Here is a 26,994-nt window from a genome sequence, read left to right as displayed (position 1 = left end):
CTGGATTTCTTATAACAAGGTGATCGTCCTCTGAGCCACCCACCCCACCCCACCCAAAACCCATGCACATAAGCTTTTGTCCCCTGCCATGCAGGCTGACTTTACACAAACAGCAGATGAGGTAGTAAGCCTGTTTCTGAACTGTACCACTTCAGGTTACAAGTGGGGAATCGTATTGTTGAGTGAAGGCGGGGTGGGAATCCCTGCAAGCAGAAAACTAGCACGCCAGGGAAAAGCCTAAGTTAGGCCTCCTCTCCCTAATCTGCTAGTTTCCTATGTGCAGGAACTTTGTATACATATACGGAGAAGCGTTCGATCATGTGAGCCACCCCCAATCTGACATGATGGTTCTAAAGCGGATTTATCTGCTGTTTGCGTGATCTAGGCCACCAGTGTTGCCAACCTGGAAGCTGAGCGCATACCTGCGTCTGGATTCCCAGCTGCTGACGGCGAAGTAGCAGCTACTCGCTTGTTCCAGAGTAACTGGCCCTTTGAAGAGCTTCTTTTCAGATTATTATTTTTTAAAGGGTGGAAATGTCTCTCCGTGCTGGCCGCTTTTGCAACGGTTCCCTTCCAACCTCCAACCCCAGCCTGCATTCCAAGCAGAACGCTGGTTCTCGAATGGAGCCGGTGGGAGTTTTGGGGTTTGCCGGGAGTTTAAGGCCGTGAGGCTAACATACTTTTCAGGGCAGGCTGTGGGCTTAATGGCACTTGCAGAATGTAGGACTTCGTCTGTCGGTTCTCTGTGTGTGTGTCAGCGGAGGCAAGCAAATGTGTGTGTGTGTAGGAATAGTGTCGTCTGTGGGCTCTCTAGGAAAGCTGCTCTGAACGGCAACGCTGATCCATAGATCTAGCAATGATGCCAACTCCCTGCCCTCTTCCCTCCCCGCCTGCCTTTTTAATAAAACCGTGCCATTACGTGATTGCAGGAGACATGGCGTTGTGCCCTTCCTAACGCAGCTAGTAATTTGAGCGCTTTTCGGAAAATGGCAGTCAAGTGCCAGGGTTTTGGAGGGAGGGAGCACAGTCATCCTTTGGCTTGAATGAGCACGGTGCTGAGCTTGGGGCGTGCAGGATTCAGTGTGGCGGTGGGCTGCTGGCAGCCAAGGCGGAGCCAAAGGGGACAGCATGCCTAGGGAGGTCAAAGCTGCATTGGCACAGCTAGATATGGGAGCTGATGTCCAGGGCTCCAAATGACACCCCCCTCCTCCGAGAGTGGCAGCTGATGGGGTACAGAGCATGCAGGTTCACTGTCAGCAACAGGGCTTGTCCATGATTACAGATGCTCCATATATATAGCTTAAAAAATAGTCCCTATATATGCCTGCCAGGGGTTTGAGATCTGTTGGAGGAGCTCTCCTCTGTGTCCCACCAACGCGAGACAGACATTATGGTGGGACGTGGGTCAGGGCTTTCCCTGTTAAGATCATAAGAAGTGCCATGCTGGATAGAGTCATAGAATTATAGAATAGTAGAGTTGGAAGGGGCCTGTAAGGCCATCAAGTCCAACCTCCTGCTCAATACACACACAGAGTTGCAAAAGCAGAGGACTTAATGGACACACAATCTGTCTCTTCTATGGCAAAAAGAAGGAAAGTAGTACAGCCAGAGTGAACACAAGTGCTTGGTGGTGATTTTCCTCAGGTCATAGAATCATAGAATAGCAGAGTTGGAAGGGGCCTACAAGGCCATCGAGTCCAACCCCCTGCTCAATGCAGGAATCCACCCTAAAGCATCCCTGACAGATGGTTGTCCAGCTGCCTCTTGAAGGCCTCTAGTGTGGGAGAGCCCACAACCTCACCAGGCAACTGATTCCATTGTCGTACTGCTCTAACAGTCAGGAAGTTTTTCCTGATGTCCAGCTGGAATCTGGCTTCCTTTAACTTGAGCCCGTTATTCCGTGTCCTGCACTCTGAGAGGATCGAGAAGAGATCCTGGCCCTCCTCTGTGTGACAACCTTTGAAGTATTTGAAGAGTGCTCTCATGTCTCCCCTCAATCTTCTCTTCTCCAGGCTAAACATGCCCAGTTCTTTCAGTCTCTCTTCATAGGGCTTTGTTTCCAGAGCCCTGATCATCCTGGTTGCCCTCCTTTCCACTGATCAGACCAAGAGTCCATCTAGTCCAGCACTCTGTTCACACAGTGGCCATGCACAAAATTAGAGAAGGCAGTAGTTGGTATGATTGCTATCACTGATTGCTATCACACAGTGGCCAACCAGCTGTCGGCCAGGGACCAACAAAGCAGGACATGGTGTAACAGCACCCTCCCACCCATGTTCCCCAGCAACTGGTGCACACAGGCTTACTGGCTGAAATTCTGGAGGTAGCACATAGCCATCAGGGTGTTGTGGAAGACCCTCCCCTTGGAGGCCTGACTGGTACTGGCGCTATCTTCGTTTTGGCGCCAAGTTAAAACATGGCTTTTTATCAAAGCCTTTGAGTGCTAAATTTGCCTAAAGCTGCACACAGTTTTAATGGTTTCTATTGCTTTTAAATTTTCTACTGGTTTTTGCTTGTTAATGGTTTAATACGTTTTTAGCTGTGCGCATTATTTATTGTTGTAGACCGTTGGAATATGATTTTATCTGTATGCTGCCCGGAGATCCCGATGATATAAAGTGGGATACAAATGCTTTAGTAAATAAATAAATAAATAAATAAATAAATATTATATACACATTCATATTGTTTAAAATTTGAATCAGCACATGCACAGAGTACAGTGGTGTAGTGGTGAATTCTTCTATCTTTTCTCTCTTTATTTTTTTGCTTGGGCCATAGGCCATTCACATTAACAGTAAATTTTTGGAGAGTCCAAATATGCAGGCAGCTGGGTTGATCCATTCTCCCCCCCCCCCCCCTCTGTATTATGCATGCCTTTTCTAGGTCTTTTGTAAAGCTAATGGGTCAACCAGGATGATCAGGGGTCTGGAAACAAAGCCCTATGAGGAGAGATAGAAACAGCTGGGCATGTTTAGCCTGGAGAAGAGAAGATGGAGGGGAGACATGATAGCACTCTTCAAATACTTAAAAGGTTGTCACGCAGAGGAGGGCCAGGATCTCTTCTCGATCCTCCCAGAGTGCAGGACACGGAATCATGGGCTCAAGTTACAGGAAACCAGATTCTGGCTGGACATCAGGAAAAACTTCCTGACTGTTAGAGCAGTACGACAATGGAATCAGTTACCTAGGGAGGTTGTGGGCTCTCCCACACTAGAGGCCTTCAAGAGGCAGCTGGACAACCACCTGTCAGGGATGCTTTCGGGGGGGATTCCTGCACTGAGCAGGGGGTTGGACTCGATGGCCTTGTAGGCCCCTTCCAACTCTACTATTCTGTGATTCTATGAATTGCCCATTCAAGACCAAGCCAACCTAAATTCCTTTGCACAATTGCAGGGAACAGTTTATTCCCTTCCCACACCCCACTACCAGCTACGGTAAGGACAGAACAAGGAATTGTGAGGGGGTGTCAGGTGATGTCACCGTCCCTGCTAATAAAAAAATGCCTGGACTGCATCTCTGTGAGCCCTGGTTCTGCTACGCTACTGGCAGAGGGTTGGTTTTTTTTAGTCAGGGTTAGGAAACAGTTTTATTGTTGCTCTAACATATCTGGAATGTAGAAGCAGTTGTAAAGCATGGATTCTGCATGTGGAGAGGAGAGAAACGTTTGTTCTCTGCTTCACAACCGAAGTAAGGCTCTAGGCCAGTGGTTCTCAACCTTCCTAATGCCGCGACCCTTTAATACAGTTCCTCATGTTGTGGTGACCCCCCAACCATAAAATTATTTCCGTTCTTCTCTACGCGATCCATTGTCATGGGGTGGTTTGCTAATGAAAATAACACATAACAATAGCTTTAATAATACAAAAGATGATACATGACATAGTTCAGTCAGTACAGTTTCCTAAGACCGTCGGAAATGTGTGTTTTCCGATGGTCTTAGGCGACCCCTGTGAAAGGGTCATTCGACCCCCAAAGGGGTCCCGACCCACAGGTTGAGAACCGCTGCTCTAGGCCATCTAAACGGGTGGAGGGGATAAAAACCACAAAGTCCAGGGTGTAAAATTTACCTAGCTGCAAGTTGTAAAGGAAGAGCGCCCAGCAACCTGCTGGCTTTTGACTGGATTTAGTACGGATCCCCAGGTCAGACACTTAAGGCTCACACAGAATGAGGTTTAAGACCATTTACTCAGGATAAGGGTAGGAATACATGGGATTCAGCAGATAAAACTTAATAAAACATGCATAGCATACGAGAACCCAGAACAGCAAGCTAAAGACTAAAACTACAAATCATACGTCACCCAGACCAGACTCAGCCGACAGCCCCCTGTTCTTTTCACAGGGGTGTCTTTATACTATCTTTTCTACTCCATCCCCCCTCCCTTCAGCTTTGATGCGTGGAGTGACTTCACACTTCAGCCTGGGATGGCTAATTACTCAAGGACAAGCGGACAGTTACAATCGGATGGCTCCGGTCTTCTCCCCCTCACGCAGCTGCCTGGATCTTATCTCCCCTCCTATGGAACCATAAAAAACCATAAAATTCATGCATTAAAAACATGCCAGTCCCAAGATCCGATTAACCCTCACCTCACCCTTACACAAGTCATGGCTAAAACAACAAACCATGGTTAACATAAACCATGGCTTAGTGTTACGTGTGAATGTAGTTGAGTTGCGCATGTAATATTTCCATGTTTTCTCTTTCTTCTTTATATATAGAATCGGTTGAGGCAAACAACTAAGAAAACTGTTGGTACAAAACTGTTTCTCTCCCCGCGCCCACGCACAATTAGTTTTATTTATTTACTATATATCCAGTCTTTCCTACCAAGGAGGTCAAGCTGGTGTACCTTGATTTTCTCTTTCCCTGTTTGTTTATCCTCACAACAACCCTGTGAGACAGGTGAGGCTGAGAGGTTGTGACTGGCCCAAGTTATCCCAGCGAGCATTATGGCTGAGTGGGGATTTGAACTCGGGTCGCCCAAATCCACTCCGAGGTTCTAACCACTACACCACACCCCGTATCACAAGGGAAGAGTTCTTTGCATAGATCAAAGCTGGAATATTTTGATAATATTTGCGGAGGAAAGGCACTCTGCCCCGGGGTGACGGAGCATTTGACACCCCAGCTCGGCGTCTCGAAACGCAGCTCTTAGCAGCCCAAACCATTTACCTCACACACACACACACAAGTGTGAATTTTGGCAATGTGGCCACTGAGCTGATAAGATACTGTTTTGTTTGAAAGGTTCGGGCCCTGTTGTACTGTAGATCTGCGCAGGGGAAATAAGGTAAAACCTCTTTGTCTGTGAACTCAATGTGTCAAAACACTAGACGTTCTTCAAACGATTTTGCATGAAATGAGTCGCAGCGATTTCTCCTCACGGCTCTGAAGGATGAGCGCGCTGTCACTCTTCAGCTTGGATAACTACATGAGAAAACAAAAGAGTGTATTGTTCTTTTTCCTATTGGTTATAGATATATCTCCTTCTCCTTCTAGACAATGCATAAAGTGCAATTCACCCAATATAGTGGGAGAAACAACTGGACTACGGTGACCCTATGGAAACGAGGACTGGGCTCCTGTATCTTTAACATTTATATAGAAAAGGGAATTTCAGCAGGTGTCCTTTGTATGCATGCAGCACCTGGTGAAATTCCCTCTTCATCACAACAGTGAAAGCTGCAGGACCCTGTTCACTGGTCAAGAGAGCAGGGCTCCTGCAGCTTTAACTGTTGTGACGAAGAGGGAATTTCAGCAGGTGCTGCATACATATAAATGACACCTGCTGAAATTCCCTTTTCAACACAACTGTTAAAAACACACGAGCCCTGTCCTCTTTTCCATATGGTCACCCTAAACTGGATGGTGAAGGAAGTGTTGGACTTGGACTAGGAAGAGCAGGACTCAAATTCTTGTTCAATCATGGAGTTTGCATGTCCATCTTGGGCCTGTTCAGATATTACACTGTCTTGGCATTACATGAATGAGACCCTGAGCAGCTGCAGGCTCGCATAAATAAAAGGAATCCAAAGAAACTCTTATTTCTATCATCTGAAACCTGTCTATTGCATGTTCCCAAGATTTCTTTATATGGACTGATTTGTGGGAAATTTAAAGGAAGTGCCTGAATTGGCTTTTTTTCCCTCCTCTCTCCCAATTCCCTTTCCTTTTGTGCTGTGTCTCTTAAATTGTCTCTTAAATTTCAGGCAGGGATTGTCTTATTTCTTATCTTTGTACTTTAACTCACCATCATCATAATGCTTCCTTCATCCCTTCACATGACGCAATTCCAGACTTCTGATCCTTGTTTGCAGCCAGTTGTAAGTTCCCAGTTGTCCAGGTGGCCAGCTGTGTTTTGCACTTGCCTCCAAATCAGGATTGAAAGTCATGCATGTGAGGGGAGGGGGAAGAGACAATGCATGAGCCCAGGGCTCCTTGTTGGCCCAGTTTTGTAACACCAAACCATGGTTTGGTATCATGCATGGATAGGCCTTACCTGTTAGGAACAAACCAGACATCCTGGTAAAGGTGTCATTATTATTATTATTATTATTGATTATTGTTGATTACATTTCTATACCGCCCCATAGCCGAAGCTCTCTCCACAGGTTACAAAGATTAAAACATTAAAAACAATATGCAAAATTTAAAAACACACAACAGACAGTATTCACAGAGACAAAATATATCTAAAAACAGCTTTGAACAATCAGCCAAACCATAAAAATAAACCTGGGATCGATTAAAATCCATCACCTGTTGTTAAATGCCTGGGAAAAGAGAAAAGTCTTGACCTGGTGTGGAAAGGATAGCCGTGTTGGTGCCAGGCGAGCCTCATCAGGGAGATCATTCCACAATTGGGGGGGCCACCAGTGAGAAGGCCCTCTCCCTAGTTGCCGTCTTCTGAGCCTCCCTCGTAGTAGGACCCTCCAATCAGCTTCATGGGGTGACTCTTCTGGCTTCTAGTATTATGGGAGAGGGAGAAAAATGTCTCCCTGTCCACATTCTCCACACCATGCATAACTTTGTACACTTCTACCATGTCTCCTCATAGCCTCCTTTTCTCCATGCTAAAGAATCCCAGCTGTTGTAACCTTCCCTGGTAGTGTAGATGCTCCAACCCTTTGATCATTTTAGCTGTTCTCTCTCTCTCTTTCTTTCTCTCTCTCTCTCTCTCTCTCTCTGTGTGTGTGTGTGTGTGTGTGTGTGTGTGTGTGTGTCAGCCTAGCTTCAGATCCTTGGGTCTATGATAGCCATAGAACTGCACCATGGGTGTCGGATGCACGTACTGTGGGACACTGACTAGGCCTGGAGCACTAACATATGGAAGATTTTCTTTGTGATGCTAATGAGGGGGCGGAGACTTCTTGAGATCATCCTTTCAGGCTTGCCTTTACAACATTGAGGACTAGAAGCATGGCCCTTTTAAGATGAAACTTGGGATTCCCATGTTGCAGAATCACATGCACAGTATGGAATCCCAAACATGTGCGCTGCTTCCGCAGAATCATGGCAGGCTGGCTTTTCTGTCCGGCTCTGTCGGACTTCTTCTGTTCCCTAGTTGCGTCTCCTCTTTTGCTGATTAACATTTCATTTTGTCTTGTGCTCTTACCCTGGGGGCTGGTTTGGGGGCTGGGATTAGATATGTCGAACGCACGGGGCTGCTGCCCAAAATGGCAACCCTGCGTCAAGGTCTTCTCCTCTCCTCAGTGATGTGTAATTGTGGGGAATCCTGTTGCAACCTGACGCCTTGGGCTTACCTGTCCTGGCTCCATATCTTTTGGCTTTTGCTGTAGAAGGATGGTGGGACGCCATAAGATGTGTTGATGTCATGGAAGTGCACAGCTACGTCTTATGTGGGGGAGGAGGGGAAGATAGTTGTTTTGGGTGGCTTCATCTCACCTAGTTCATCCCTCAGACTATTTTTCTTTCCTTCCCCCTTTACCTTTCCTCATTTTTTTTAAAAAAATCCCATTTTATTTTATTTTCCATGATGTACAGAGACCATAGCTAGACAGGGCTTTATCCTGGGGCGAACCTCGGCATCGTCCCTGTGCGTCCACTTGATGCACAGGGGATCCTGGGATCAGGGAGGGATTCCTCCCTTGCCCCGGGATCTCGCCCTCCCCTTTGGCCCCGGTTTTCCGTGGTCCCGGGTGCTGTGGGTTGACCTGTCTCCGCGCCCATCAGGGGTGGCGTGGAGGGAGCGGGGAAAGTAATTATTATTATTTTTTAAAAAACTTACCATTTGCGCACAAGCGTTCATGCGCGTTTTCCCCTTTAAAAAATAAAAAATGGCGGGCGCGACACCTCTCCTTCTGAGGTCGTCGCGTGTAACCGGAGGAGGGATCTCGCGTTAAACACAATGCGAGATCTTCCCTCCTCCGTCGCGGGATAAAATGTAGGTTTAGCTAAGGCCCGAGTCCTCTTGTAAAACTCCTGCTTGCTTGCTATAAAGAACAGGGAACGGGCCGGCCGGCCAGCCTCAAAATTCTCTTCACGCTGACCTTCACTCGGCCTCAGTAGAGACGCTGGACTGTAGCCGACCCAGGATAAGAGCGCTGGCTGCGTCTGTGTCTCGTAGCCCCCTCACAGGCCTCCTGGCCTTGGTGGAAAGCCAAGAGGAGAATTCTTGCTCAGAGCCGTGCGATACTTTGCTTATTTCAGAGCCTTTTTGTCTGCAGGGATGTGTGTGGGTCTTTCTGGGCCTCAGAGGGCTACGGGCCTAAGGAAGAGCCTTCTCTCTTCAGGGGCCAGTGCTCACGTTACGTTACGTGGTGCTGGTGAGGAACTGTGGGGCGAGAACTCCTCTTCCAAGCCTCGGGTTAGCTCTGCGCAAAGCAGGTAGCTTTAGGCAAGCCTTCTTCCCCCATCATCTGTGAGGCCTTGGCCCCAGGATGGGCAACTTGTAGCCCTCCAGATGTTGCTGGACTACAACTCCCATCAGCAATGTCCAGCCTAGCCCGTGGTGAGGCAAGATGGAAGCGCCACACATTGCCCTAGCTCCTCTGTATGTAATATGAGTCCAATCTTAGCCACGTGGCAATGCCTTCCTCTGAAAGGAACTCGTCCTTTTGCCCAGTCCCCGAATTTCTGCCCTGGAACATCCTGCACAAAGCTGCTGGGTCTGATTGGTGTTGGTGCCCCAGTGTCTAGCTACCGCTGGGTGGGAATTATTGGCGTCACCGTCCACCACATTTTTAGAACTCCAGGTTGGGGACGGCTCCTGCACATAATGATCTCATATGTTCAAAGGTGTGTCATGGGTGGGAGAAAAGTGGCCATTAGCATCAGTTGTCCATGCTCTGGTAACCTCCAAGTTAGATTACTGCAATGCGCTCTACGTAGGGCTGCCTTTGAAGACGGTTCGGAAGCTGCAGCTCGTGCAAAATGCAGCGGCCAGACTGATTTCGGGAACCAGAAGGTTCGACCGTATAACACCTGCTCTGGTCCGCTTGCACTGGCTGCCTGTATGCTTCCGAGCCCAATTCAAGGTGCTGGTTTTGACCTATAAAGCCTTACACGGCTTGGGACCACAATACCTGACGGAACGCCTCTCCTGACATGAATATACCCGGTCACTATGTTCAACATCTAAGGTCCTCCACCGGGTGCCTACTCCGAGAGAGGCTCAGAGTGTGGCAATGAGGGACAGGGCCTTTTTGGTGGTGGCCCCCAGACTATGGAATGATCTCCCCAACGAGGCTCGCCTGGTGCCAACGCTGCTATCTTTCCGGCGCCAGGTTAAGACTTTCCTCTTTGCCCAGGCATATGGCAGCACATCTTAATCACCCACATGTTTAGTTTTTTAATAGTTTTAATGCTTTATGTGTGTATGTTCTGTGTTTTAGAGTTTTAAATTTTGTATACTTGTTTTTATCTCAATTTAAAAATTTCTGTAAACTGCCTAGAGAGCTCTGGCTATGGGGGTGGTATATAACTGTAATAAATAAATAAAATAAATAAATAAATAAATTGTTAGCCAGCTTTCATCAGGCGTAGCAGCAGAGCTGTGCAGGAGGGTTTGAGCAGTAGAGTGGGCCAGCTGGAAAGGTCCGTGATGACCTGTGATTCTTCGTGAGAATCTCAGCTTTAAGGAAAAGTCAATATCCTAGTCCTCAATGCATGTGGGCACAGCCTGGAGAAATCGTAGAAGGGGTTGGCGGGACACAAAGGAAGATTTCCAGGGATGCGGAGGTGAGATTTCAGTGCTCATCATAGCTCTGTGTCTGGCAGAAGTACGCAAATTGGTAATTTTTAAGCAGATTTGCTCATTTATATCATGTATACACATTGCCTGTCGGCTTTTCTTGCTGTTGAATTTAGGTTACCTTGTCACCGAATCCTAATTTATTGATTGATTGAGGTGCAGGTATAAATCCGCTGTGCATAGCTGGGAAATGGCGCGGTTGCTTTGTTCTGTGTGAGTAAGTAGCAAAATCTCCTCCTTGGGGATGTTGCAGATGTCCATGACTTTAATGACTTGGAGCAATACCTCTTTGTGGGGGCGGGGGGCGCAGGGGCGGGGCAGTAAGGAGCCTCATGGCTCCTTATTGCCCCATTTCCAAACAATTATCAGGGATCTGCAATCCCCCTCCAAACGAGGGTGATTTGTTGCGCTTTAAGCCTATTTTACTGAATGGGGAAAGATGTGCAATAGCCTAGTCTGCCCTTGTGAATGGGCAGACTAGGCTATTGCACATCTACAATAGCTAGGTCTATGCTATTGATTGGGGAAACCCCCCCCCCCAATCTGCATGGCTTTAAAGGGGATTAGAGAAATTCCTGGAGGAGAATGCATCTAGTATCAGAAGCAGTCTCCGGGGAACATGGGCGGGAGGGTGCTATTGCACATACATCCTGCTTGTGGGTTCCTGGTCGACAGCTGGTTGGCCACTGTGTGAACAGAATGCTGAACTAGATGGACTCTCGGTCTGATCCAGCAGGGCTCTTCTTATGTTCTTATTTATTTATTTATTACATTTTTATACCGCCCAATAGCCGAAGATCTCTTATCATTTCCCTTTTTTGGGTGTGTGTGTGTGTCACATCTTTTATGGCCAAACTAAATTTGATGTCATTGACGCACTTAGCGATTGCATTCATCTCTCTCTCTTCTATTTTTTAAAATAGATTGCAGGCCTGTGTGTCTTTAACTCTTTCCCCCCCCTCTTGTGCAGTCCCAATCTGGATCAGGGACCCACACTACAATTTACATTTAAAACACTGTTCGTTCATGCCATTGCTAATGCTGTGGATGGCATCAAATCTAAATAAGAGAGCCAGTGTGGTGTAGTGGCTAGAGTGTCGGACTGGGAGTCGGGAGATCCGGGTTCTAGTCCCCGCTTGGCCATGGAAACCCACTGGGTGACTCTCAGCCCAGAGAGACAGACTCTCAGCCCAACCTTCCTCACAGGGTTGTTGTTGTGAGGATAAAAAGGAGCAGAGGAGGAAGATTATGTATGCTGCCTTGGTTCCTTGGAGGAAAAAAAATATTTATTTATTTAAAATAAAGGGGCTCAGTGAACTGCTTTCTTTACTGTTGATCTTATGTAAGCCATTCTGTAGCCTTTATGGCTGAAGACTGGGGCACACATGCAATAAACATGAAAATAAAATAAATATATAAAAGCAATTATAGAGGGGCAGGGGTATGTGTGGATATAAGCTGTTCTTGCAATTTGGGGGGCAATTTCCTTTGTATTTGTCATTAGAGGGGAATTCCTCAGCACATGTGTAAAGCGCTCCCTGGTGTTTGGGACTCTGATTTCACAGTGTTCCTAATCACGTCGGGAGCCTATGTACATATAGCAGGTTTCCCCTTTACAGACATCCCGACCGCCACAATGTGCGGAAAGTGGGGGGAGACCCAATATTGGGGGGACCCAAGGTGGGAGCATGGCCAACAGGTGTGGGCCCCATTTTCCACCCTGCAATTACAGTCACATGGGGGGGGGGACCCTTGCTGAAAAGGTATTAGGTCTCCGTGCAATTAATTCTCAGTGCAGTTAAGACTCAGCACTGGCCACCATCATGGGGAAACCACGTGCAGTAATGCTAGGATCTGAATGGGCAGGGGAAATTAGGAATTCAACAGCCCTTCCCATCGCGGATCTGCTTTTTTCGAAGCAACATCCCAAAGATGAGATGGAAAATATCCACCGGAAACCGCTGAGGGAGAGTTTTGCATAGGGTGACCATGTGGAAAGGAGAGCCGGACCCCTGTATCTTTAACAGTTGTATTGAAAAGGGAATTTCAGCAGGTTGTCATTTGTATGCATGCAGCACCTGGTGAAATTCCCTCTTCATCACAACAGTTAGATCTGTCCTCTTTTGTATCTGGTCACTCTAGTAGAGCTCCTGCAGCTTTAACTGTCATGTTGAAGAGGGCATTTCACCAGGTGTTGCATGCGTACAAACGACACCTGCTGAAATCCCCTTTTCTCTACAATTGTTAAAGATACAGGGGCCCTGTCCTCCTTTCCATATGGCCACCCTAGTTTTGTAGCTTTCTTCCCATAGCGTGGCCGTTCTCAATAAGCACCTATCCTTCCACTGCTTTAGAGGTTTGAAAATGTGGGCAGGAGGGGTGGGGGAACCGTTTCCTAGAGCGGAGAGGCGATTTAGCTTCTGCGCTTGCAACCGCTCCATCAATTAGTGGAGTTTGCACTTCTGTCACTCTGGGCAGCTGTTCGGCTGTGACAATTGGTCTTCTCTGAGAATCGGGGCGGGAGGGGGGGAGAGGGAGGGAAGTCTGAAGGGCTGGCGTGACCTTGAATGCCTCTGAGAACAGCGCAAGACGGCACCACCAGGACTCCGCTAGAGCTGGGTTTCCCACTGCGGTGACAAGTTTCATCGCTGGTTGCTGTGCAGCCCAAGGGGTGCAAGGAAAGGCGGTGGTGGTGAAGCAGCACATGCAGAAACGATGCATGTAGGAACATCATAGAATCATAGAATAGCAGAGTTGGAAGGGGCCTACAAGGCCATCGAGTCCAACCCCCTGCTCAATGCAGGAATCCACCCTAAAGCATCCCTGACAGATGCAGAGTGGGAACTGGTTTACTATCCTATCTCAGCATGTCTGGTTTAGAGCCGTTCATATAGCTTAGATTAGCCTCCTCACAAACTGTTACTCCCTCCGATGTATTGGACTACAACTCCCATATTCCCTGTCTGTGCTGTTTTTACCCCCCTGCTGCTGATTTTGCTTTGCGTTATTTTTTCTTGTACTTTTTAAATTATTGTTTTGTTGTGATTTTATGTTTCTTTATTGGCCTCTCTACCCTGGCTGCCCAGAGAACACTGGTTGTTTGGGTGACCGAAAAGTCTATAAAGTAAATATTTATTTATTTATTACATTTATATCCTGCCGTTTTTCCTCCAAGGAACTCAAGGCAGTGTACCTAATCCTCCTCCCCTCCATTTTATCCTCACAACAACAACAACCCTGTGAGGTAGGTGGGGCTGAGAGTCTGTGGCTGGCCTATAGTCACCCAGTGAGCTCCCATGGCCAAGTATGGACTAGAACCCGGATCTCTTGACTCCCAGTCTGACCCTGTAGCCACTATACCACACTGGCTCTCATCTACATCTCAAATTCATCTAGAACAGAAATCCAGAACAGAGCAAAGAACAGAAAGGTGCTATGTTCTCCTGTCCTATTTGTGGATTTCCCGTGGGCAGTTGGTTGATGACTGTGTGAAGAGAATGCTGGACTAGACGGACCCTTGTTCTGATCCGGCAGGGCTCTTCTTGCGTTCTTATGTTCTCAACCTCAGTCAGTCTCCTTTGGATTGCCATCCAACCTTGGCAGGTCGGCTGTCTGACCAGCACCCTCACTTGCCAACCTGCCTTGTCTTCTAGGGGGCCAAGATCATAGAATCATAGAACAGCAGAGCTGGAAGGGGCCTACAAGGCCATCGAGTCCAACCCCCTGCTCAATGCAGGAATCCACCCTAAAGCATACCTGACAGAAGGTTGTCCAGCTGCCTCTTGAAGGCCTCTAGTGTGGGAGAGCCCACAACCTCCCTACATCACTGGTTCCATTGTTGTACCGCTCTAACAGTCAGGAAGTTTTTCCTGATGTCCAGCTGGAATCTGGCTTCCTTTAACTTGAGCCCGTTATTCCATGTCCTGCACTCTGGGAGGATCGAGAAGAGATCCTGGCCCTCCTCTGTGTGACAACCTTTCAAGTATTTGAAGAGTGCTATCATGTCTCCCCTCAATCTTCTCTTCATAGGGCTTTGTTTCCAGACCCCTGACCATCCTGGTTGCCCTCCTCTGAACACACTCCAGCTTGTCTGCGTCCTTCTTGAATTGTGGAGCCCAGAACTGGGCGCAATACTCTAGATGAGGCCGAACCAGGGCCGTATAGAGAGGAACCAGTACCTCACGTGATTTGGAAGCTATACTTCTATTAATGCAGCCCCAAATAGTATTTGCCTTTCTTGCAGCCATATCGCACTGTTGGCTCATATTCAGCTTGCGATCTACAACAATTCCAAGATCCTTCTCGTTTGTAGTATTGCTGAGCCAAGTAACCCTCATCTTGTAACTGTGCCTTTGGTTTCTATTTCCTAAATGTAGAACTTGGCATTTATCCCTATTAAAGATCTTCTATTTCAGATTGGCTACAGCCTCCTTTTGCACACTGGTGCTGGGCCACTACAGCGTCTTTGCGACTAACGCAGCTCATTTCATAACGCATCCTTGCCGCCATCTGAGCTTTCAACAGATGGGTTTAAAAACTCCCTTCCCCCTCTAAAAAATCTGGTTTTATCAGAGCGCTCTCTTTCTGCCTGCACACCCTGATCCACTAAGCATTTAAACCGTAAATCTAGTTCCCCGACACTAGATTTTGTTGTTAAAGATTCCCAGGGTCTTGTGCCAACGCAGCCCAGCGACCAAACGTCAAATGCAGAATCGAGTCAGAGGGGAGAGACACTGAGAAAGGAAGGGAGGAATGAGTTGCAAAGAGCCGGGAGAGAGAGAAACAGAGACAGAGCTTGGATCAGGATTGGATTATGCAATGACTTTTGTGGGCAGCTGCTGCCAGAAAAAGGATGCCAGAACCCACCCGCTCCAATTTGTTTATTCTTTTGCTCTTCCTCTTTGAGGAGGAAGCCTCGGAGTGCAGTTTAGGGTGTAACTTTGCAAATTAAGATTCAGGCGTTATCATTCCAGCGGTGTTATCGTAGGACTGTTCTCCTGAGTCGATTCCTGGGAGGAAAGCTGGGTTGAGTTTTGGGGGCTTCCTTGGCTACTGCCAGGGCCACGTGGTGGCGTTACTCAAGGGGGTACTTTACAAACATGGAAGGTGGATCTGGGTGCGGAATTTCCCCTCTTTTTAAAACAAATTCTAGCCCTTATGACCATAGGTGTGCACAAGGGGTGTGCTGGGTGTGCCCAGGCACACCCTAATGTCTCAAGCAATGAACACTGAATTGAGGGGGTCATTGAGTAGGGAACCAGAGGAGGATCCAGGCACAGCAGGAACAGTCCTCCGGTTGCTTCGCTGTCACTGCCCCTGACAGTGCGCCATTGCTTCCAGCAGCAGGAGCGAAAAGGAATCTCTCTGCCAGGAGCCCTGCTTCAAAGAGGCCAGGAAGAGGGCTCCCGAAAGCTAATGTCACTTCATAAGCCCCTCCTCCAACCAGTGTCACCACAAATTTTTGTGAACTGCCCAGCGAGCTTCATCTATTGGGTGGTATAAAAATGCAATAAATAAATAAATCCCCACCTGCAATGGCACTTCCACAGTCAGGCAAGACGAACATGGAGTAGGCCTCAGTGTCTACAAAATGAATGAATGAATGAATGAATGTCTTTTATGACGGAGTATTCAATAAAGGCTCACCTTTAAAAGGAAATAAATCCCAGGGTGCACACCCTAATGAAATGTGCTGCACACGCCTATGCTTATGACGATGAAGACAAATCGCATTCCAAAGTGCAGCGGGCCAAAGCTTCGGGCTTCAACACCCATCCCAATTACTAGACTAAACAGCATAGTTGATGGACAGTAACAAAACTGTGCCTGCTTTGCTTAATTGTTTGCATGGTTTCTACCAGCCTTGGAGTTAGTGTTATCTTGGTGTAGAGTTTTGTCAGCATTTCCCCCCCCCCCCCAGTGTATTTAGAAGCCACTGTGTCGGCGTACGTCCCTCCTCTTCCCACATGTCTCATTACCTGTCTTATTTATTATTATTATTTATTTAGAATATTTATATACCGCTCCCCATTGAAAAATTTCGGAGCGGTGTACAAGACAGAATGAAACAGTTAAAACAAAATTTAAAAGAAGCAAAAACAGAAATCCAAGGCTGCATGTTAAAGAAAGGCTTCTTGGAATAAAACAGAATGAAACAGTTAAAACAAAATTTAAAAGAAGCAAAAACAGAAATCCAAGGCTGCATGTTAAAGAAAGGCTTCTTGGAATAAAGATGTTTTCAGGAGGCGCCGAAAGGAGTACAAGGTCGGAGCCTGCCTGACCTCCAGAGGCAGGGAATTCCACAGGAGGGGGGCCACCACACTGAAGGCTCTTCCCCTGGTGGATTCCAATCGGAGGATGGATCTATGTGGGACCACCAGGAGCAGGCCCTCGGATGACCTCAGTGACTGGGAAGGTTGGTAGGGGAGAAGGCGCTCTCTCAGGTATCCTGGTCCCAAGTTGTTTAGGGCTTTGTACACAAGTACAAGAACCTTCAACTTGGCCCGGTAGCGAATAGGCAGCCAGTGCAGCTCCCTCAGCAGAGGAGTTCCATGCTGGAAAGGGGCAGCTTTGGACAACAGCCGAGCTGCAGCATTCTGCACTAGCTCCAGCTTCCGGAGCAGCTTCAAGGGCAGCCCCACATAGAGCGCGTTGCAGTAATCCAATCTTGAGGTTACCAATGCCTGTACCACCGTGGTCAAGCTATCCCTGTCCAGGAGAGGCCGTAGTTGGCGAACCAACCGAAGATGGTAAAAGGCACTCAGATCCGTGGCGGCTACTTGAGCCTCCAACGATAGAAATGGGTCTAAGAGTACCCCCAAACTACGAACCTGTTCTTTCAGAGGCAGAGCAACCCCATCCAGAACAGGCAATGAGCCTGTCTCCCAGACTCGGGAACCACTCACCCACAGGGCTTCCGTCTTGTCTACGTTGATTCTCCTGTGACTGCAGGCTACTCTTCTGTCCGTGGAGATTTGGGAACTTTGGAGTTTTCCCACTGGCCTTTTCATAGCAGGTTTCAGAGCCAAAGTCTGATTCTGAGTTCGAACCGGGATGCTTTAGAACCCAATCCAGGTGTGGGAATTTAGCTCTGCCTAGCTTCCCATCTGATCGCAGGCCGCGGAAGGGTGGTGTTCCCTGTCAGCCACAGCTGCAAGATTCAGCCTTGGGTAAGGCCGATGGTTTGCAGCCTGGAATTGTGAAAACGAAGCAGAAGCAGATTCTAGAGGGGACGGAGGTGTCTCCCAGGTTAAGGCATCAATTGAAGAGGCCTGAACAGAGATGACCTCTTAGACATAGCGCTTGCATATGGGCCAGATTCCCCCATTAGGATAGATCACTTGCAGTTAGATTACTGCAATGCCCTCTACGTAGGGCTGCCTTTGAAGACGGTTCGGAAGCTGCAGCTCGTGCAAAATGCAGCGGCCAGATTGATTTCGGGAACCAGAAGGTTCGAACATATAACACGTGCTCTGGTCCGCTTGCACTGGCTGCCTGTATGTTTCCGAGCCCAATTCAAGGTGCTGGTTTTGACTTATGAAGCCTTACACGGCTTGGGACCACAATACCTGATGGAACGCCTCTCCTGACGTGAATATACCTGGTCACTACGTTCAACATCTAAGGTCCTCCTCCGGGTGCCTACTCCGAGAGAGGCTTGGAGTGTGGCAACGAGGGACAGGGCCTTTTCAGTGGTGGCCCCCAGACTTGGAATGATCTCCCCGAAGAGGCTCACCTGGTACCAACGCTGCTATCTTTCCAGTGCCAGGTTAAGACTTTCCTCTTTGCCCAGGCATATGGCGGCACATCTTAATCACCCACATGTTTAGTTTTTTTTAACGGTTTTTAATGCTTTATGTGCGTATGTTCTGTGTTTTAGAATTTTAAATTTTGTATACTCATTTTTATCTCAATTTTAGAATTTCTGTAAACCGCCCAGAGAGCCCCGGCTATGGGAGCGGTATATATAAGTGCAAGTGCAATAAATAAATAAATAAATCATCAGAAGGGGAGCTCTAACCAACCCTTCGCCTGTATTTAAGCCAGTGCAAAAACAAAAGAGCCGTTCCTTGGAACAAGGCCTTAATTGCTCAGACTTACTTTCTTGCTTTGAACTCTTCTCTGCATTGAATCCTGTACTGTTGAGGCCCTGACTTCGAATATATTGTTGGGCTTAAACTCTGACTCTGCTTGATTCTAGCCTTGGGACTTTCTTTTGAACAAAGCAAGTTGATGGCAGCCTCTGCTAGGTCGTCTGATTCACTGTGTGTGGGGTGTGTGTGTGTATATAAGTGCGGTAAACCTTGCAACAAACCCTAAGAGGCTGGTCTGTGTAACCTTCTCTGCTGCACTAAAGAGTTGTGCTGTTGTTTGTGTCCTGTGCTGGTTTACCAGAAAGTTGGGCCTGAGGGTAGATAACTGATACCACCAGGAGTCAGGCTATTTGAACAGCTGGCTCAATAATGTCTTCTCACACTAGCAGCAGATCTCTTGGGTTCCTGGCAGAGAAAGGGCTTTTCTGTCCCCCGCTACCACCTAAGGATGGGAGAATCAGGAATGTTTGAGCTGGACGAAATTCTCCTAATTTTACTATGAAGCTCAGCTCAGCTCAGCGTGCTCCTGGCTTCGTTTGCAACTTGGTTTTTGTTGATTCGAATGGGGAAAGTACGCATTTCGACGAGGAAAATGCACGTTTCTGTGAGCATTTTTCACTGGTGCAAACTTCCCCTCCCAATAGTGCACTTTTTAATTTTTTTAGAAAGAGCACTTTTTTTCTTTTTCTTTTCTTTTTTAGAAAGAGCATTTTCCCAACGAAGTCGCAAGTTTGGGAATGTGCAAACCTTGGCAGGTATTGAACCTGGGACCCTTCTGCCTGCAAAGCAGGTGCTCTACCACTGAGCTAAGATCCTTCTTCAAACGCAGAAGTCTGACCCCATTGTGATTCAAGCGCCACAGCGTTCTGACCTGGAGTCCGACATGCTATAATTTTTCCGTGAAGTCAGTGCAACACACTTCTTCTTGCCCTTGTTTCATTGCACCACTCCTGGTTTCAGCTCTCCTTCCACTAGCCTGCTGCCACTTTTGAGCGCTTCTACTTCCTTTCCTAGGCCTTTGATTCATCTCTTTCCCCTCAGCCTCCTGCCTGCTCTGCCCCTCTCTAGGACTGGAGCAATTAATCCAGCTGGAGACCTCTGCCCTTTCTCTGTGACATTAGGGAAAGACAGCCAAATGCAGCCAGGGACAGAGTCTCCCCCCTTCCTCTGTGCCATTACAGCAGGTCAACCAATGGCAGCCAGGGACTCTCTGTCTCCTCCCCCTTCCTCTGTGACATTACAGCAGGTCAGCCAATGGCAGCCAGGGACTCTATCTCCACCCCCTTCCTCTATAACATTAGGAAAGGTCAGCCAGTGGCAGCCAGGGACTCTCTGTCTCCTCCCCCTTCCTCTATAACATTACAGCAGGTCAACCAATGGCAACCAGGGACTCTCTGTCTCCTCCCTCTTCCTCTGTGGCATTACAGCAGGTCAACCAATGGCAACCAGGGACTCTCTGTCTCCTCCCCTTCCTCTGTGACATTACAGCAGGTCAACCAATGGCAACCAGGGACTCTGTCTCCTCCCCCTTCCTCTGTGACATTACAGCAGGTCAGCCAATGGCAGCCAGGGACTCTATCTCCACCCCTTCCTCTATAACATTAGGAAAGGTCAGCCAGTGGCAGCCAGGGACTCTCTGTCTCCTCCCCCTTCCTCTATAACATTACAGCAGGTCAACCAATGGCAACCAGGGACTCTCTGTCTCCTCCCCCTTCCTCTGTGGCATTACAGCAGGTCAACCAATGGCAACCAGGGACTCTCTGTCTCCTCCCCCTTCCTCTGTGACATTACAGCAGGTCAACCAATGGCAACCAGGGACTCTGTCTCCTCCCCCTTCCTCTGTGACATTACAGCAGGTCAGCCAATGGCAGCCAGGGACTCTATCTCCACCCCTTCCTCTATAACATTAGGAAAGGTCAGCCAGTGGCAGCCAGGGACTCTCTGTCTCCTCCCCCTTCCTCTATAACATTACAGCAGGTCAACCAATGGCAACCAGGGACTCTCTGTCTCCTCCCCCTTCCTCTGTGACATTACAGCAGGTCAACCAATGGCAACCAGGGACTCTCTGTCTCCTCCCCCTTCCTCTGTGACATTACAGTAGGTCAGCCAATGGCAACCAGGGACTATCTGTCTCCTCTCCCTTCCTCTATGACATTAGGGAAGGTCAGCCAGTGGCATCTAGTGGCTTTATTACCACCACAAACCCCTTTTGCAGATGTCAGTATCAAGGTCAACAAGCCTTCAGATGCCTCAGCCCCTGACGGCACTTTGTAAGCCCCAAAGAGCGCCCTTCTTTTTTGAGACAATTCTCCGTTCTTCATCAAAGAACTTTTTCATCTTTCTCCAGCGAGGACTGGCGGCCGCTCTTTCCAGTTGCTCCTCGAGAGCTTCTTCAGTGTGACTTCAAAGTTTTGGAGGTGATACTTTGCCCCCGGCAATTAAAGAAGCCGCAGCGAGCGCTCGAGTGTGTGCCTTAACTCATCCTAATGAGTTCTCTTAACGGAGCAAATTAGTCCATTTTTTAATGGGTTGTAATTACCTTGCAGAAGATGTGCAAGGAACTTTTGAGTGATAGCTACCGGAATTCCAGTGTGAAGGTCAGATGGCTGTGCGCGTGCATGTGGGCGCGCATACGTCGTTCGTTCCTTTTCTTCCCTCCGAGAAATTTTTGGGGTTGTTCAAAGTAACCCCTCTTTATTCAGCAGGCCCAAATGTTCTACGTGAACCCACACCTTTATGTGCCCGTTTGTTGAAATAGCCATGTGCTATTTCATGTGAATGCAATAGTGTTTATAGTGCCGTTGGTGACCGGTGTGCAGGTGATGTAAATGGAGGTTTTTATTTACATCTTTATTTATTTAAACCATTTCTACCCTGCTCTTCAGCGAAAAAGGCGCCCAGAGTGGCTTACGTACGATCAGTTAAACCAGGCCATTCCTGCTCACAGGCTTACAATCTAAAATAAATCACACAGAAGGAGAAAGGGATAATAATATGGGAGGAGCCGTGCCAGATCCACCAAGTCCAGCACTCTGCTCACACAGTGGCCAACAAACTGTTGACTCAGGGACCCAAAAGCAGGACACAGGTGCAACAGCACCCTCCTGCCCATTTTCCCCAGCAACTGGTGTATTTAGGCTTACTGCCTCAGATACTGGAGGTAGCACATAGCCATCAGGACTAGTAGCCATTGACAGCCTTCTTCTCCAGGAATTTATCCAACCCCCTTTTAAAGCCATCCAAATTGGTGGCCGCCCCTACATCTTGTGGTAGCCAATTCCATAATTTAACTATGCGCTGTGTGAAGAAGTCCGTTCTTTTATCTATCCCGAATCTCCCATCAGTCAGCTTCATGGGATGACCCTGGGTTCTAGTATTTTGAGAGAGGGTGAAAAAATGTCTCCCTATGCACATTCTCCACACCAGGCATGATTTTGTACACCTCTATCATGTCTCCCCTTAGCCTCCTTTTTCCAGTTGTTGTAAGCATCTGTCATAGCTGTGAATTGGGTCGGAAAGATTTCTTTATTCAATCGAAGTTTTAGCATGCGCTCACCACCCAATCCCAAGGTCTTTGTGTGGATAACAGTATGCGTCCTCTTCTGCACCTGTGATTGGGGTCAAGTCCAGACCTCCGAGGTGTCCAGATGGCCACATTCATTACCTTGTCCCCAACCAGTTCTGGGCACCACACTTCAAGAAGGATGCAGACAAGCTGAAGTGGGTTCAAAAGAGGTCCATGAGGATGATCAGGAGGCTGGAAACAAAGCCCTATGAGGAGAGACTGAAAGAACTGGGCATGTTTAGCCTGGAGAAGAGAGTGAGGGGAGACATGATAGCACTCTTCAAATACTTGAAAGGTTGTCACACAGAGGAGGGCCAGGATCTCTTCTTGATCATCCTGCAGTGCAGGACACAGAATAATGGGCTCAAGTGACAGGAAGCCAGATTCTGGCTGGACATCAGGAAAAACTTCCTGACTGTTAGAGCAGTATGACAATGGAACCAGTTACCTAGGGGGCCATGGGCTCTTCCACACTAGAGGCCTTCAAGAGGCAGCTGGACAGCCATCTGTCAGTGATGCTTTAGGGTGGATTCCTGCCTTGATCAGGGGGTTGGACTCGATGGCCTTGTAGGCCGCTTCCAACTCTACTATTCTATGATTCTATGAACCAATTGTTTCCCAGCATTTGTGGAGTCCGTCCCCCCCCCCACCCAATCCTAAAAGGTTGAAAAGCCTCCCCCAATATTTAATTACTGGCAGGAAGAGCTTTAGGCTAAAATATGCTGGTAAGTTTGGCCCCACCCCTTTTGCATTTGTCTTTGCCCACCCCCAAGGAGCCTCGTGTGGCGCAGAGCGGTAAAGCAGCAGTTTCTGCAGCCGAAACTCTCCCCACGGCCTGAGTTCGATCCCAGCGGAAGCTGGTTTCAAGCAGCCAGCTCGGGTCGACTCAGCCTTCCATCCTTCCGAGGTTGGTAAAATGAGTACCCAGTTAGCTGGGGGAAAGGTAATAATGGCCGGGGAAGGCAACAGCGAACCACCCCACTATAAGGCCTGCCAAGAAAAAGTCAGCGAAAGCTGGCATCCCTCCAAGAGTCAGTAATGACTCAGTGCTTGCATGAGAGGTTCCTTTCCTTTCCTCTGCCCACCCCCAGAATGCAGCCCCCCCCCCCGCACGAGAGCTCCCTCCGAAATGGAATTCGGCCTTTGGGCTGAAAGAGGCTCTACACCCCCTTTCCTACCCAGTCCTTTGCCATCCCTGGCTGCCATTTTGAATTTAAAGCATCTTGTTTAACAGCCTTCCAGATTTTAAGAAAGCTATAAAGACTGATCCTTTCCGGCAGGCCTACCCAGTTGAATTTTAAGACGCCTTTTAATAATGTGCTACTTTTAATAATATAGTAGTTTTGTGAACTGCCCAGAAAGCTTCGGCGATTGGGCGGTATAGAAAATAAATAAATAAAATAAATAAATAATTAAATTTTAAATGTTTTAATTATATGTATTTTATGGCATTTGCATTTATGTTGTACCCCGCCTCGATCCAGAGGGAGAGGCAGGTGTGGCGTTACACCCCACAAGTCAGTTCCCAAATGTATGTCTGCAATTCGTAAGTCTGTGGTTTTTAGAATGTTGGCCTGAGTGGGCGGAGTTAGAATGTCTTGGGAGAGGGAGGAGGGATATATAAGGGAAGGACTGAGGGGATTGTGGGGGATTTGTTAGGTACTCTTAGAGCAGCCTTCCTCAACCTGGGGCACTCCAGATGTGTTGGACTACAACTCCCAGAATGCCCCAGCCAGCTCTGGCTGGGGCATTCTGGGAGTTGTAGTCCAACACATCTGGAGCGCCCCAGGTTGAGGAAGGCTGTCTTAGAGTCTTTAGTGCTCTCTGTGTTTAGAGTACTTAAGTTCTGGGAAATTTGAGGGTCAGTGTAAAGAGTGGTGTCTTTGGAGTGTGGTGTGCATGTAGTTGATGTATATTAATCAATACAGATAATAAAGAAAGCTCAAGAATGTTTGTGTGAGAGAAAGGAAAGCGCGTATGTGAATGAGTGGAAGGATTGGATGAAAGGTTTCAAAAAGGTTTTTAAATGGTTTATTTGAAACAAAGCTTGTGAACTTTTGAAAATAAATTTTAATTATTTTGTTTTTAACTACCACAAAAATCCCACGTGTCTGTTTGGCGTTTATCATCCGAAGTTTACACATTTAGCACCCACTCTGACAGTAATTCACCTCAGCACATATAACTCACAGTGTTTTATTTTATATATATTAAAATCCTTCTCCATTTAACCCCTTTCTCCACATAGTTTGGAGGAAGGTGGTTTTTATCCCTCGCCTCAGGCGTATCAAGCGGTGGTGCTTGGCTTGAGCAGGGAGTAGCCACGGCCAGGCTTGGTGTTCAGAGCCTGTGGCGTGGCAGCAGGTAACAAATATATTACATTATATTACAGCATTTCTTAATCATTCTTCTTTTTCTGCCTTTCCTTCTGACAGCTGATAGTTGAAAAAACAACTGACTACCCTTCCGCTGAGTACTCTCTGGTGGAGGATGTAGCCCTCCACTTCACGCATTTGATGGACAGACTGAACGAGCAGCGCCTGTTTCAACCAGACCTGTGCGACGTCGACATTGTCCTGGTGCAACAGAAGAGCGTCTTCCCGGCCCATAAGGGGGTGCTTGCGGCCTACAGCCAGTTCTTCCACTCCCTCTTCACCCAGAACAAGCAGCTCCAACGGGTGGAGCTCTCCCTGGAGGCCCTGACCTCCCGAGGCCTCCAGCAGATCCTGAATTTCATCTACACCTCCAAGCTCCTGGTCAATGCATGCACCGTGCAGGACGTCCTGAACGCGGCGGCCGTCTTGCAGATGAGCAACGTCGCGTCCTCCTGCCAGGAGCTCATCAACACCAGATCCCTCAGCTTGGCCATGGCGAGCAATATGGCGCTGCCTGCGGATAACTGCGGCAAAAGCGTCCCGTCGCAGTACTACTGCGACATCAAGCAAGAGATGGATCCCCCGCACCCCAAGATCTACGCCCGGGAAGGGAACGATCCATATTCTGTGCGAGTGGAGGACGGTGCGGCCTGTGGAGGCAACGAGAACCTCCCCGCTATAGCCGGCAAGAAGTTTTACAAGGAGGAGAAAGATGGCGGCCCGCCCGCCTGCAAGTTGGAGGGCGACGAGACGGAGGTGGATCTGGATGACCGGGGCTCTTACAACCGCGGCGAGCAGATCATTGTGGAGGTCAACCTCAACAACCAGACCCTCAACGTCTCCAAGGGGATGGAGGGGAAAGCTTCTGGGGTCAACCCACCGACCACCATCGCCACAGTGATCGGCCGGCCGGACGGGGAAGGCCGCACTGGCGAGGAGGGCCGGGAGGCGGAAAATGGAGAACGGGAGGAGGAAGATGATGACGCTGAAGTGGGGGAGGAGGAGGAGGAGGAAGAAGAAGAGCACACGGAAGAGGAAGATGTTGAGGAGACCACGGAGGAGGAGGAGGAAGAGGAAGAAGAAGAGGAGGAGGATGGGGAAGAAGTGGTGGCTGAGATTAAAAGGGAGAAGGCGGGACAGCCCCATAGGCCCAGCTGCTTACCCAAGGCTACCAAATCTTCTGTATCCACCAGGTCCCAGGAGACGGCCCCGGTGGTGGAGGCCATGGAGGAGGTGGTGGGAGAGGGGGAGGGGGAAGCCAAGGCGGAAGGGGTGGACCAAAGAGGCCGGAAGAGGAAGAAGGAGCAGGACGGCCTGGGCCAGAAGGTGAAGCTGGAGGAGAAGCAGCACTACCCCTGCAAGAAGTGCCCCCGGGTTTTCAACAACCGCTGGTACCTGGAGAAGCACATGAACGTCACCCACAGCCGCATGCAGATCTGCGACAAGTGCGGCAAGAGGTTTCTGCTGGAGAGCGAGCTGCTGCTGCACCACCAGACGGACTGCGAGAAGAACATCCAGGTGAGGCCTCCCCGCAAGGGCTGAGGGGTTGGTGTCCCGCAAGGGAGGGCAAATCCGGGCCGGGTTTCAGTCCGAACCGGTCTGAACTCTAAAGGAGCTCTCCATGGTGTGGATGGTTCAGACTGAGACCCGGTGCCTCATTGACAGCGGAGCCACTAGCCTCCACTGGTTTCCCGCTAGGATGCCCATCACCAGTCCTTGGGCCTGGGAACATCCCTCTTTCTCTCTCTCTCTCTTTCTCTCTCTCTCTCTCCAACCAGACAGGAGGAGGGGAGCCGTCCGTTCACTGCCAGGGTGACCTGGTTGCAGCTTACCAGTGAAATGGTCAGTAACACGACCTGTCTGCAGTTGACCCTGTGGGGGCGTCTGACGGCATCTTTGCCCCCTGCCCCATGGAGCAAACATGTCCTAGGCTCAACCCACGAGGCGTCCTCTATTCCAGGGGAGCAGACCCTCTTTCAGCCAGAAGGGGCAAGTTTAGTTTCCAAGGAGCTCTTGGGGGTGGGTGGGCGGACATTCCAGTGGTGGGCGGAGCAAGAGGCAAAAGAGGGCAAAGTCACAATACCAAAAATATTCTGCATGTTTCAGCTTGAAGCTCTTCCTCTCAGTAACTTAAGCTTTAAGTTACTGAGAGACATTTTGACATTTTAGAATTGGGGGAGGGGGAGGGAATCTGTCAAATGATTGGCGATTAGGGGAAAGGGGAGGAGCCAGGAGATGGGGATGTGGTTACACGGGGAAGCCAAGAGGGCCAGATTGGGACACCAGGCATGCTGAATTGGGCCCATGGGCCTGAGGTTTTGACCGCCTGCAGTAATTTCTGGAGCAGTGTAGAAAGAAGTCACGGGGAACTCTTTGCTTGAATAAATTGCAGGTATTGATAGGCTGCTCCCTTGTGGTTTCTGCTTTAGGAGAAGGAGGCCATCATCTGTTATAATGGGGAAAAAATCACTAACCTGAAATGGTTCTCTGATCGGAATGTTAAGAGTTCTCTGGGAAGGGGAATTTTTTTCCCCCTGGCTGCCAGCGGAGGGCGAAGACCAACAGCTGCAATGCCGGCTAGTGGCAAGAAATAGAATTGCAGGTTTAGATGTGTGGTTGGAGAAACAACTGGGAGAGACTGGTTGAAGTATTGGGTCTGGGGGATCGACGCCTGAAATCAGTAGCGAGAAAAAGATGAGGTCGCCTTGAATGTTGTGAAGGACGTAAGCAGAGTTCCGCTG

The 26,994-nt window shown here is 48.6% G+C and overlaps 2 protein-coding genes across 2 annotated transcripts in view; one reads left to right on the top strand and one right to left on the bottom strand.

The window, feature by feature from the left end:
- Nucleotides 1-26,994, bottom strand: part of HHATL (hedgehog acyltransferase like) — a 203,557-nt gene that overhangs the window by 109,617 nt on the left and 66,946 nt on the right. The gene's annotated exons all lie outside the window — the stretch shown is intronic.
- Nucleotides 1-26,994, top strand: part of ZBTB47 (zinc finger and BTB domain containing 47) — a 49,375-nt gene that overhangs the window by 10,594 nt on the left and 11,787 nt on the right. The window contains exon 2 of the mRNA XM_063122990.1: nucleotides 24,314-25,771. Coding sequence (XP_062979060.1) covers nucleotides 24,314-25,771 — 1,458 coding nt within the window. The remainder of the gene's footprint in view (nucleotides 1-24,313; nucleotides 25,772-26,994) is intronic.

The sequence above is a fragment of the Elgaria multicarinata genome, chromosome 1 (genome assembly GCF_023053635.1).
Source record: "Elgaria multicarinata webbii isolate HBS135686 ecotype San Diego chromosome 1, rElgMul1.1.pri, whole genome shotgun sequence".
NCBI classification, from domain to species: Eukaryota; Metazoa; Chordata; class Lepidosauria; order Squamata; family Anguidae; genus Elgaria; species Elgaria multicarinata.
The sequence above is the reverse complement of the archived record's forward strand: the minus strand, read 5'-3'. Positions and strand labels throughout refer to the sequence as shown.